This window comes from Megascapheus bottae, chromosome 3, assembly GCF_031878675.1.
Source record: "Megascapheus bottae isolate mThoBot1 chromosome 3, mThoBot2.hap1, whole genome shotgun sequence".
NCBI classification, from domain to species: Eukaryota; Metazoa; Chordata; class Mammalia; order Rodentia; family Geomyidae; genus Megascapheus; species Megascapheus bottae.
Window position 1 is genome coordinate 3,818,053 of NC_143511.1, and position 13,930 is coordinate 3,831,982.

The 13,930-nt window shown below is 40.6% G+C and overlaps 1 protein-coding gene across 1 annotated transcript in view; it reads left to right on the forward strand.

The window, feature by feature from the left end:
• The window catches only part of LOC150064835 (spermatogenesis-associated protein 31D1-like), a 17,390-nt gene extending 6,972 nt beyond the window's left edge, over window positions 1-10,418 (forward strand). The window contains exons 2-4 of the mRNA XM_090329219.1: window positions 6,686-6,743; window positions 7,557-9,996; window positions 10,165-10,418. Coding sequence (XP_090185345.1) covers window positions 6,686-6,743; window positions 7,557-9,996; window positions 10,165-10,418 — 2,752 coding nt within the window. The remainder of the gene's footprint in view (window positions 1-6,685; window positions 6,744-7,556; window positions 9,997-10,164) is intronic.
• The last annotated feature ends 3,512 nt before the right edge of the window (window positions 10,419-13,930 follow it).

Consider the following 13,930-nt stretch of genomic DNA (forward strand, 5'->3'; position numbering starts at 1 on the left):
AGGTTTACTTTTCGTTTTTTTAAATTTTATTGTTGGGGTAATGTATAGAGGGATTACAGTTGTAATTCGTCAGGTAGTAGGTGCATTACTTCTCACACATGGATACCCCTTTTCATATTTTGGCCCTGTTTCCCTCCCCCCCACTCCCTCCCAATCATCTTGTTTCCTCCTTCCCTTCCTTATTTGAAATAAACAAACAAACATATATACATACTATACCAGGTAACAAAATCAGATACGTTCACTTTTGTGATGAGGTTTCTCCTGGTCATATATTAAAGGATATTTTTGTGTTTGTGAGTTTGCTTGTTACAAACAACAACAAAGCAACACCAGGAATGCAAGGCTATATAAGAGGTATTTCTGAACAGACCTCCTCTAGTCAAGGGAAGGCAGATGGGAGGAAGTCGGCTTGACAAGACAATGGAGAAGCTACGCATGCAGGACAGGACAAAGAACAGTCTAGTATTTCTGGTAAGCTTTCATTGTAAGAAAAAGCAAGGATTGGGTGTCTGGGGTGAAGGTGGATTCATCAAACCTGATGGCTAAACAATACTATGAGGGAACAACACAGGGCTTAACCAGTTTATAAACTTCTGAAGCTAAAAGATCTATTTTTGGTGGTACTGGAGCTGGAATTTGGAGGCCTCAGGTGCAATACTGCTTACAACTCTGTTTTTCACTGTTTCGTTTGGTTTGGTTTTGTTCCTGTCTAGGTATGCATCTGAGCCACAATCTGCCTCCATCGTGGATCACAGGAATGTGCCACGGTCCAGTTTCCGCCATGGAGGAAGAACCTCACGGATTTTCCTGACTGTGCTGTCCTGCCACCGCAGTCCTCCCAATCTCAGCGTCCCTTCTAACTTGGGATTCTGCTCTAGCTAGCTTTGAACTGCAATCCTCTGGTCCTCAGTATCCCATATAGTGAGGATTGCAGGTTTGAACTATCAGAGCCTGGCTGTAAATACATAAGTTTTAAGAGTTTTAAGGGTTAAGTGAACAAATAATATGAAAGGATAATAGATATACTATACAATAGCCACCAAAATAACATCTCTCTCTCTATATGAACCAATGGAAATTTTGGTGAAAAGTTACAAAGTAGATGGAGGAAAAAGCTCATAAAGTAACCATAAATGTGGTTTAAAGCAAAGGGCCTTGCCAAATGAAGTTCAATCAGCCTAATTAGAAGACCCATGATGCTAAGGTGAAGCCTACCCCTCACATCAGGATGGATCTGGTTGTGTGGGCTTTGGACATGTACAATTGCTCTGTACAACTGATGCAAAACTAAGAACGGTTGAGAGGGGTCTATGGGAGAGGGAAGGCAGAATGAGGAGGAAGCAGGGTTGGAGAGAGAAAGAATGATTGAAAACATGTTGAAAATGTTTGTTGTGTCGTCTCCCTTTTATGCTTTTTTGGATTCTGTTCATTGGTGTAAAGTACTGTGCTCTCTACAGGCTTTTAGCATTATCACTGAACCTCTTGAGAAATCTCAAGGGGTTTTGTGTTCAAGGTTTCTGTTTTTGTGCAGGTAAAAAGCATTGTGTATTTGAGGAGCTGTAGGTGAGAGCAGAATAGAACTTGTAAGTCCCTGAGCATGCAAAGCTTTCAAAGATTACATGTTATCCAAAGGGAGATCACAATGCAATAAAAGGATCTCTTATAATATCTAGGTAGTAGGTAGAATGATTAAAATATTGAGGTAAACACACTCTATTGAAAGGGTGTAGTGAAGGCATCTATAGGACACAAGAGGGATGAACAGATTAGCATATCTGGGTGATGGAGGGAAGCTGTAGGTTCAATTCCCTTATGTTGTTTTCTCCACCACCAGCCTTAAGAATCTTTGCTTTCTGCTCAGGCTCTGTGATGTGGCGTGGAACGGTGTGTAATTTAGAATGTGTACTCAGTGCCTGGATTCTGATGTGGATCTTCTTCTTTGACCTCGAAGCCATACCACAGCATAACTGAACTTCAACTTGACTTCTTGAGTATTCCTATCTCCGACTTCCTGTCTGGGTTTCTCCTTCTCTCTCTGTGCTAACAGAAGAGGAATTTGTATTTCCCAATAGCCTAGAAACAGAGAGATATCAAACAGGTAATAAAACTAGAGCTGCTCCGAGTGTAATACATGGATTTAATGTGATAAACTTCCCTTTAAACACTACCTTTGCCGCATCCAACACATTTTTCTAAGTTGCATTTTCATTTTATTTACTTTTACATATTTTAAACCTCTCAAAAAATTTGATCAATGAGTTAATGCTTTGTTTAATCTCAGATCAGTTTGGGATTTTCTAACTACCTTTCCTTTACTGATTTCTATTTTAACAGCTTTTGGCCTAAAAGCATATTTCATATGGCTACTGTTCTTTTTTATTTATTAAGGCATAGCTTATTTCCCAAAATGTGTTATATCCTGGAGGATGTACCACTTGAGCATGGGGAAATGATTATGTATTCTGTTCAGCTTGGGGAGATTATTTGATAATATTAATGATATCCAAGTGATTGAATGTGTTGTTTCAGACTATGTCCTGATGATTTGCAGCACAACCAAGCTTCAATTTCTGTTATAAAGTTTGTTGAAGCTGTTAACAGTATCAGTAGGTTCATCTATTTCCTTTCCTATTTCTAACAGTTTGTCATACATTTTGACAATCTGTTATTAGATATATACACAATGTTTTCCTTATGTTGTTGGAAAATTGAACCCTTCATTATTATTTGATACTTCTTTTATCACTGGTAACTTTTCTTATTCTTCAGTATGCTTTGCTTGAAATTAATACTATTTCTGTTTCCTTTCCTTTTTTCCTTTGTGGGTCATGGGGCTTGAACTGGGCCTGGGTGCTGTCCCTGAGCTCTTCAGCTCAAGGCTTACCACCCTACCCTTGATCCAAGCCCCACTTCCCATTGTCAAGAGGTTAACTGGAGAAAAGAGTCTTAGGTCTTTTGTGCCTGGACTGGCTTTGAATCTTGGTCCTCAGATCTGAGCCTCCTGAGTAGCTAGGATTACAGGCATGAGCCACCACACTCAGCCTGTTTTCTTTTGATTCATGGCAATATTTCATGGCAAATATCTATAGGATTTATATGTTAAGAGTATTATCTCATATCTTCAACTTTAATATTCATTATACCCAATCTTCCTTTTTATTTTCCCTTTTTTTCTCCTTTACGTTATCTTAAACAGGAATTTTGTTTAATTTTATTTGGATCCCTTTTTCTAGAAGTTCTAACTGTGTATTTTTAGGGTATATAACATGATGCTGAGTATTCTTTCCTATTTATCTTCCCATTTCCTTTTCCCATACCGTGGTGACTACTCTTACAGTCTTACTCTCTATTTATATGTATTCAATGTTTTTAAAATAATTCCTGCCAGGCACTAGTGACTCACACCTATAGTCCTAGCTACTCAGAAGGCTAAGATCAGAGGATCACTGTTCAAAGTCTAGGCAGGAAAGTCTGTGAGATGTTTATCTCCAATTAATCACAAGAATATTTTAAATGGCACTGTGGCTCAAAATGATACGGTACTAAGGCTTGAACTTGGGGCTTGGGAACTGTCTGTCCCTTAGCTTTGTTGCTCAAGGCTTGCACTCTACCATTTGAGCTTTTTTGATGGTTAATTGGATATAAGAGTCTCATTGATTTTCCACCTGTAGCTGCCTTCAAACCAAAAACCTCAGATCTCAGCATCCTGAGTAAGTTAGGATTATGGCTGTAAGACCCTGGCACCTAGCAATGTTCTTTTTCACTCCCAGAGAGGTCTTGGTTTCAGTGATAAAACATGTGATCATTCTATTTTGTAGGATCCCAGGAAATAGCCTTGGGCACTTTGTGAGTTTTCTGTTGTTGTTTTGATTTTTTGAAAGCCATTAATGATGTTCACTAATAGGAACTACTAGTGGTAGAATTTATGTTAAGTTCCTAGGAACTGGGCTGTGTTTAATGTTTTCTATAGTTATAACCATCAGAGTTTCAAATTTCTTCTAGTACCCAGGTTTTGTCTCTGGTGCTTTATTTTTTCATAAGGTTACTTCCTTAAGTAGAGCATTCATGACACAGCTCATGTTGGGTTTAAATCTCCTATTTCTAGTAGGTATGAGTCCCTGGGCTGTGGGGTTCATTCATGACTTTAGCTTTGTTTTTCTGAATCTTACGGTAACACAGGGTGGGTAGAAGAGGCTGGAGATAGGCAACTTTCCTTCTCCCATATGACATAGCACCTAGTGTTGATGTCTTCTACTAAGAAGGCTCCTGTTAAAGAGAATAATTGGGGTCTGTTTGAAAATGGTTCCTTTTCTCTCTTCCTGATGGAAATATGAAGGTTTTCCCATGGATCTTCACTGTGAGAGCCTGACAGGGAATCTTGCACGAAATAAAATGTAGGAAACTGTGTAAGATTAAAACCTATGGAGCAGCCTCACTCTAATGATAGTTCACAAACATTCTTTGGCAATTCATCAAATTGTCCACTTAAATGTTCTTTCCAGTTTACGATTCCATTGGATTTTGCCTTGATTATGCTTTCTGTGAAGAGGTGGGAGGTGGTTTTACTTGGGAGCTCCATTCTCTGATAGCACTAAAAAATTTTTTTTAGCTTATTCAGTTTTCCAAAGCTCCTTAATGCCATAATTGACTCTTTTCTCACAGGATGATTCTTTAGCTTCCTATTCACCTTCTCACATTGCTAGATAACTTTTGATTGGCCCAGAGAGATATCAGAGATAAGAAGGCTAGGAGAGACCAGGAGATCATTCTTCTAGAGCAATAGATCAGGCAAGGCTAGAGATTCAGGTAGGGATAATGTTTACATTTGCAGTTCACAGCCAACTAATCTGGGTATGCGGGATTCCAAGCACCAGTTCCATGATTCTGACTTATCTTAGTTACAGATTACAAGTGCTCTAAAGGGGAATGGACTCTTTGTACCAATTGATCCTATGTTTCACTTAATGTCAAGCATTTTCACCAAGCCTTCCTCCATGTTGGGCAAATCTAGAGAGGAGAGACTTCTGACTAAACTTCAAGTATGAACTCAAGTCCTTCTTTTAGATTCTCAAAAAAAAATAAATTGAAAAATCTGATCATCTTATAAAATTAATCAAGAAAGGAATAAACTATTATTTAAAATTGGGAATAATATTATTTTTAGATAATGGATATCTATATTTCCTAAGAGTAGCTTCTTTATGTTTCTTTTCTTCTTAGCATCAGGGAAGAACCAAGAAAAGAAAGGAAATTTTAAGGTAAGGTGCCACTTGTTTGACCTAGCACCTCAAAGGTGACTTGCCTGTCTTTCGATGAGATCCTAGGTTGATCATCTCTGAGGATATGAATATTTGGGGTTTTTTTTGTCAGTTGTGAGGCTTGAACTTCCTTAGGGTTTGAGTGCTGTTCCTGAGCTTTTTTGTTACCAAATTGAGCCACAGCACCACTTCCGGTTTTCTTTCATTGAAGGTAAGAAGAGTATCACTGAGATGGCTTTGAACCACAATCCTCAGATTTCAGTTTCTGAGTAGCTAAGATAACATGCATAAGCCACTAGTGCTCAGCTGAAGACATCAGTTTTAAGCAGTGTCTTTCAGAAAATAAAGCCTGTAGAGGAGAAGTAAGGAGGAAGGGCAGTCAAACTCAACACTTCTCGGTCTGTATTCTGCCCAGCCACAGGCATGAAGCAGTGATGAGCCTGAAGAGTGGGTGCTGGTCAAGTGAGGAACACATAGCCTGGCAAGGAAAGTTTAGTGGTTGCTTTGGAGTCACAACTTCTGTGTTCCATGCTTTATTTTGGGATGCTCAGACTCATCTCTGCGGTAACCTCCTGTGGTGATTCTGAGTATCACAGTACTTTATAAATGAAGCCACATAAGTATGTGAACTTTCCTCATAACCTCACCAAGTGCAGCTGCCTGTCAAGCCAACTACTTAGGCAAAACTTACATCCCATCTCAAAAAAAAATAGAGATAAATGTGGTGGCACTCTTCTGTCATCCCAGCTGTGTGGGAAATACAAATTCAATAATCACTGACTAGGCCACCATAGGCCCAAACAAAAAACCCTATTTTAACAAACAAACAAAAAATAAAACAAAGCCAAGGCTATGGGTATGACTCAGGTGATAGAGCTCCTGCCTAGCAAGCACAAAAAAAAACACCAAAACAAAAAATTGTAGTTATCTTGTCCCTGATTCTTGGTGCTTTCTGATTTAAATATCACATGGGATTCCCATAAATGGACTCCTGTATGTCTCTACTTTCATTATGAATATCAGTCTCCTGGTTGTCTAGGTCAGAGAAATTGCCATACAGAAGTAGACCAAGACATGAGAAAGGGTACCAATGTTTATTAAGTAATGCACCTTCTATCTGATGAATATAATGTAACCCTTCAATTAATTACAATAAAAATACATGGAAAAAAGAAGAGCAGCAAGAAGCTTCTTTATGTTCTGAAAAAGTGATTGGTCTTTTTTTTCTATGCCCTTTATTTTATATGTTCTGTTATACTAGGGTTATCAGTGCTACTTGTCTAGGAAAAGGAAGCTCCTGGAGAGAGATTATAGAAAACTGAGAGACAATGAACATGGGAGAAAGTAAAGAAGGTCTCAGGCTTTACTCTGCTAGGCTCCCATGTCTTCCATTTGGCTACAGCTTTGTGTTTTCTCTCTTTCAGCCCTCCAGTCCAGTGTAGAAATACCACCTTTCAACACCATGCCAATCCCATTCATAAGGTATGTAATAAAAGCAACTGCTGGGGCCAGTCATTTGCTTTCACAGGCATTCCTAAATTATGTGCCCTCTTTGTTGCCTTTGGCTCCCACAGCTCTTCACATACTCCTGTGACTCAGTCATCACCTCCTCTGCACTCTGCTTACTCAGAAATCCCTCCTCCAGACCTAATGCCAGCTTCTCTGCCTGAGCTTTCTCGACTTGCCCTTCCATCCTCTCACTTAACCAGATCACGTTCCTGTTCGGTTGAATTTCTTTCATCCTCACAACTGGGTAACAAACTCTCTACCACAAAAGCTTAGCCCTCTCCTTCATCCCAAGTTTCCCTCGCTAACTGCATGCATCTTCATCCTTCAACACATCACACTCAAGAGAACAGATTCTATTCTCTAACCACAGGCCATTTTGTTTCTGGTAGGTAGTCCTGCTGATGTCCTCTTTATGTCCCAACGATCAAAGGCAAAGAGTATTAAAACATGGAGATTTCTCAATTCTCTTGGTGGCAGGCTCATAACAAGAACACATTTCTCCCAAGATTGCCACACTGTGATTTTCAGCAAGAAAATGTTTCCTTCCATCCTCCGGATTCCTATTTCTGGAGACACTCTAATGCATCACATGTGGAGAACAGACATATTCCCTTTCTTGACCTTAATATACAGGAACTTTTAAAGAGACAAGAGAAGAAGAAAACGATTTTTGAAACTTTGGAAAAGGCAGGAAAGGAGGATGATAGACCAGTTTTTGAACAAAAGTGGTCAGAAAAGCAATTGACATCTTCATGGTACTCTATGCATTCCCTTGTTGGTGAGCAGGATACCATAGCCCCCCAAACTGACTGGGACATGAAAGGCAAAACAGAGCATTTAGGAATCCATCAGCAGCTCCTATATATGAAGACCATGGGGAAGAATTTAGAGCAGAAAGACAGTCAACTTTTCTGGGGTCTTCCATCTCTGCACAGTGAGTCAATAGTGGCTACGTTCTTGGTGTCTAGGGAAGGTGGCTCAATAGAACCTCATCTTATCTTATTCAATGAAATTTGTAAAGATCCTGTAGCCCAAATGCAGGGCAGACGACCACCACCACTTCCTCAATCCATCCCTCTTCCTCTGGCCAATGTGCATACCCAACCCATGACACAATCTCAGACTCTACCTTTTACACGGACCCATTTCCATACCTGTGCGAACCCTCCTCTTCTCACGATACCACTGTATTCTCCACCCTGTGGAAATCCTTCCCACAGTCCACAGAACAGGAATAACCCTGTCACCTTAAATGGAAATCAATACCTGGACTGTCACATGGTACAGAAACATCAAGATAGTTCATGGGGTTCAGTTCCTGAGGTCCAAAATCGTCAAGAATCTATTTGCCCTCTAGCTTCCAATGTAAAATTTGTGAGGCAAACCCCACAATCCTATGTCCCAGTGTCTGCCTTTTCTGGCCATTTTTGTGAACCCCAGAACCTGCAGCTCCATGTGCCAAATAGGCTAATCCCACCCTGGTGCTTCCAGGCCTATCTCAGCCCAGGGTCTTTGGTACTAATGGAACCACAATGCAATTCAACACAGATAGCTCACCACAATTGCAATCCTGTTTCCTTGCAACCCTTTGAGTGTCACGGCCATATTTGCAATGACCAAAGGAAGAGTCAAGTGAGTCAACTGGGAACTTTCTATGAGAGTGTTGCTACAAGCTCGCAGCTGAGAAGGGATACAGCACAGAATCTTGGACACATCTTAGGGAAATACCCATTAAATAATTTACCAATGGATTCAGAATACTATGTGTTGAACTGTCCAACAGCTGCACCTGAGAGACAAAATAAATGGGTGTATAATTCAAGGAATAGTTCAGGTAATACATCACTAAAGCTCCCAATGAATAATCTGAATGAGCTTCAAATAAGAAGCATTCTTAGGCTGCACGTGATCAGAAAATTTTGGCAGATCAGTGTAGGTCAGATTCCTTTGATGGTGTGTCGTTCGTGGCTGGTTGGTGACAATATGGTACCTCATTCTGGGAGTTCTCATACACATATGGAAAAAACAAATTTGCTACCACTATTAAGTAGAAGCTTCTGCTCTGTTACTACACTGGAACTTCCCTTTCTTGATCAAAAAACACAACAGATGCTAGAAGCCCATATTATAAGGTTTCAGATGAGTCAGAGGTGGGGCCTTCCCCTCAAGGTTCTTGAATCTATTAAATTCTACATGTTGAGAGAAGCAAAAACATGGCCCCTTCCCCAATTTGACTTCCTCTCAACCTCCAGGCACCTTGCACGCAGTGCTACATCTTTTCAAGAAGATGTGGTAGGGACAACAAATTCAATCCCTATCTTGCGTCATTCTCTCTCTGCCAACTTACATGTAGATCAGAAAGGACATGGGCTCCTGACACGATTACCTTCTAATATTGAGCATGAGCTTGTAGATCAGACTTTTTTGCTCTGTACACACAATACCGTAGAAAAAGTGAATCTGAATGAAAGTGAATTAGAAAGTAGATACAGTCCAGGGCAGTTCACAAAGCAAGATGTGGCTGGGCCTAATCCAAGAGATGAAAGGGTAAGTTTTAGCCACACAGAAAAAATGCTTCAGGACAAAAGCATGGGGGAAATCTCAGAACATTTTCCAACATCCGATATAGACAGAGTTAATGAGAAAAAAACTGTATTAGCCAACAGATACAGCCCAAAGTGTAGGAGACAAAATGGAGATGAGCATACATCAGAGGATGGGAATTCTCACCACAGAAGAGGAGTGCTTCGAAAACAAAATATGGTGCATGAGAATCTAGAACATTTTACAAAACCCAACCAGTTGGGAAGTACACAAATGACAAATACACATTTAAGTAAAGTGGAAACTACCTTGACCACTGAATATGACCCAATAAGCCTATCAATTCTGAAAGATCCTACACTAAAGTTTAAGTTGAATACTGGGTCACATAACCAGGATGAGTCTTCTTCCAGTGACATGTCCTTTCCTTCAGGCAGCCTTACTTCTGAATCATCGTTGTCTTATGACAACAGTATCTCCAGTGGGGAAGTGGAAGCTTTCCAGGAACTGCATACTTACCTGGATGGCATAAGGCGCAATACAGAGCAATGGGACACTGGTAAGCATGCCAAGTTCCAGGGCAAATGTTACACACTACCTGAGAGAAGACTGATCTCACCAGAATCCAAAAAAGAAGAATTTATAAGGGAGGACTCGGGGTTAGAGATATCCACAGCAACAAGTAAGAGCCACGATGGTCAGGAAAGGAAAGCAGAGAATCCTTCTGAAAGCAACTTCAGAAAAAAAATAAGGCAATTTTTTCAGTGGATTCATTTTAGGAAGAAAAGCACAGGAGAGGAAAGATCTGAGAAAGATAAAGCTCTCTTTATGAGTTGTGGGCCTCCTGAAGCCCATGAGCTAATGGAAACTCTTGGAAAGCTATTGGAGAAGAAACTGGCATGTAGACAGGTACCTCAGGACATGGGGATGAGTCAGGAGAAAGAATTGCAGGACTGGACAAAGCTCAACAAAGAACAACCTTCTACCTCGGACTCACAGCAAGAAGCTATCTCTCCTCGCCCGAGTTACTGTTCAACTGTGGGATGGATCTATGAGAATAACAGACCTCCTCAAAAGATTACAGCCTTCAGAGAACAGTTATGAGTCCAGAAACTTTCTTCCTCCCTGCACCCTCCAGAATGCCAAAGTCCTATCCAAGCTTTACCTGCAAGCAAGCATGCCAGATATTTGTACATGCTCTCATATTTTTGAACACCTTGAAGGCTAATTCATCTTTGAAAAGAAGTGCTTTTGCAGCATTTACAAGAAGGAAAACATTCATAAAGGAACTCAAATTTCTGTTTAAAAATTTCTTCAGTATAACACATCCTGTGATGGGAATAACCACTCTAATAGCAAATCAAGAATAAATGTTTCTTTTAATAGAATTACTTTCTCTGTCGTCTGCACTAGGGTTTGGGGATCCTGGATATATGCACAGGGAAATGAAGGAATTACAGTAGCTGTTAATGAGATTTGTCTTATTTCACTTCTAAAGTAGATGGCCAATTCTGTTTAAGGAGCCTGACAATAGCTTTCTCAGCTTTATCCCACATCTTTAACTTCACCATTTTCAGATATATTTCATCTAAAATAATTTTTTGTGCTAGGCACTGGTGGCTCACACTGGGAATCTTAGCTACTCAGGAGGCTGAAATCTGAAGATTGTGGTTCAAAGCCAGCCCAAGCCAGGAAACTCTATGAGACTCTTATCTTCAATCAAAACAGCTGGAAATGGAGCTGTGGCTCAAGTGGTAGAATACTAGCCTTGAGCAAAAGAATAGCTCAGGAATAATACACAGATCTTGAGTTCTAGCCTCAGGGTGCACGTGAGCGCAAGTGTGTGCACACACACCCCTCCCCCACGTGCACACGCGCGCACACACACACAGTTTTCATGAAAAGAAAAATAACTCCAAGTGTTCAGACACACATTTCCAAAAATCAAGAATGTGGTTCAGATCATCTTTTGACCTACTTCTCAATATTCCAAACTACAAACAATTGTAGGTAAGATGAGTTATTCTACAATAGAGCCACAAATTCCCCTTGCTGACTCCAGGAAGTCTTGGAACTGTAATTATGGTATTGATTAGACATTAGCCCAACCTGAAATCAGTCATAAGAACAAGTGTGCGAGAAAGGGTTTCATGTCACCTATTCCAACTATTCTTTTTATAACAGTACAAAGAATGGAACTGTGAAAGTGGCCAGGTATAAGAATGTTTTCCTAGAAATTGTCTCATTCTTTCCTAAAAAACAAACAAAACCAGATTTGAGCTGTCACTAGTGGTTTACACCTGTAATCCTTGCTATTGGGAGGCTGAAATTAGGGAATTATGGTTTGAGGTTAGCCAAGGCAGAACCCGTGCTGGCAACAGTGGTATGTTCCTGCCTTCTCAACCTATTTTGTTGTGAGCAATAAGGAGGATTGTTTAGGCCAGTCCAAGCAGAAAAGTCCTAGAGACTTCATCTCCACAGAGGGAAGCTGGAAGCAGTGGCATATATCTGTGACCCAAGCAATGATGGGAAGCCTAAAGTAAGGAGGTTGTGGTTGATGTGCCTACTTGAGTAGAAGGCAAGATCCTCTCTCAAAAGTAATTAGCCCTTGCTGGGACTTTGGCCTAGTGGTAGAGTGCTTGCCCAGCATGCACAAAGGCCTGGGTTCGATTCCTTGGTCCCACATACATTAAAAAAAAGCCGGAAATGGTGCTAAGGCCCAAGTGATAAAGTCCAAGGACAGTGCTCAGGCCCTGAGCTCAAGACTGGCAAAAAAAATAATTGGCCCTTGATTTTACAAGGGCTGAAGGTGTGGCTCAGGTGGTAGAGAATCAGCAGAGCAAGGCAACTACTCTTGTGAGGCCCAAAAGTAAAACAGCTCTTGATTCACATATTACACAGGTAAGTGCTGTGTGTGATGTGTTAAGTATGTGGAGTGAGGGATAGGTATTGGTGTTGTGGAAGCTGCACAGAAGCCATCAAAAAACATCTCATATCATGTTACTTTATCTTGAACTCCCATTATTCATATTTTGAGCTCAACAATTATGTCTCACTGCACATCAGGGTACCTTGAAGAATTGTAGAACAAAAGAGACATAGAGGAAGTTAGCTATAGCAATAGAATAAGAATAAAAAACAATGACCTTGTGTTGGTCATTCTATCTACCATCAGCCTCTTACCTAACCTCTGGAAGCTAGTAAGGACTTTCTACAGAAAGACACTACCATTTCATGATAGAAGTACAGGGATGCCCTTCTCAACGTGAAGACAACACAAAGACATCATGTGCAGAGATGTCAGATTCTATATTACCCTCTTTGAAGATTTTGGGCTCTATCTGCCAGCTGTGAAGTTTTTCGTACAAAGTTTATAATCACTTAGGGCATGTTATAGAAACTATAAATTTAGTCATTTAATAACTACTCACAATTTTTGTGGATCAGGAGTCCAGGAATAGTCAATTTGGGTTTCCTCATCAACATTCTTCCCAAGATTGTAATCAAGCTGTTGACTCCATCTGGTGTCTCATCTGAAGGCTTGACCAGAGAAGTGATTCATTTCCAATGTTCACTGGGTAGCTGCTGACAGAATTTAGTTCCTCCATCCTATTGAGCTGAGGTTCTCAATTTCTTGCTAACTAATGGCTAGAGTTGGTTGGAGGCCTTGCTGTCTTCCTTGTAAAATTCTCCAATGTGGCAGCAGCTTGTTTCATCAAATCCAGGAAAGCAGAAATGCTGATAGCAAGACAAAAATCACAATTGTTTGCCTGCTGAAAATGCAAGTAACATCTCATCCCCTTTCCCTTCTCTAACTGTTTAGATATCTAAATCCAAATATGTAAGCAAATACATTAATTTTTGACGCACTGAGGAGGAAATGAAATAACACACATGTGAATGCTAGGAAGCAGGGTGAACAGGGACTCTCAGAAGTCTTCCTGGCATTTGGATGTCTTATTGGAAACCACATTGTGTGTACTGATAGCACTTTTGACCAAAGGTGCCAAGTGGATCCTTATCCTCATCCAAATATAAATAATCAAAATCAAGAGGGTATAAACTCCAGTGGAATGATGGCTGGTAAAGAATTAGGAAAATTTTGTTCCAAGGGGAGAGTGCTAGTCTTGAGCACAAAAGCTCAGGGATGGACCCAGGCTCTGAGTTCAAGCTCCAGGATTAGCATCAAGAAAAACAGTGCAAGTGTAGGGAGCACTTGCTTGCCTAGCATACATGAAGACCCGGGTTCGATTCCTTGGTACCACGTATAGAAAAAAGCCGGAAGTGGTGCTGAGGCTCAAGTGGTAGAGCTCTAGCCTTGAGGAAGTCCAAGGACAGTGCTCAGGCCATGAGCTCAAGCCCAGGACTGGCAAAAAAAAAGAGTAGGGAGCACTAAAGCTTTCCCACTGACACACTCACTGTCTCAGGTACGATTTTTCAAGGCCTGAGTGATTTGTGGGTAGTTCATCGCCAGTGTGGAGCGCACAGTTTCCTAGTTACTATCTGCCCACTTGCCCACTTTGAAGATACAAGGGTCAAGCATGGAACAGGAACAAAAGCCGTGGGCTCCCAAGCACCTCTTACACAATTCTGAGAATTATACGAGTAAGTTCCAT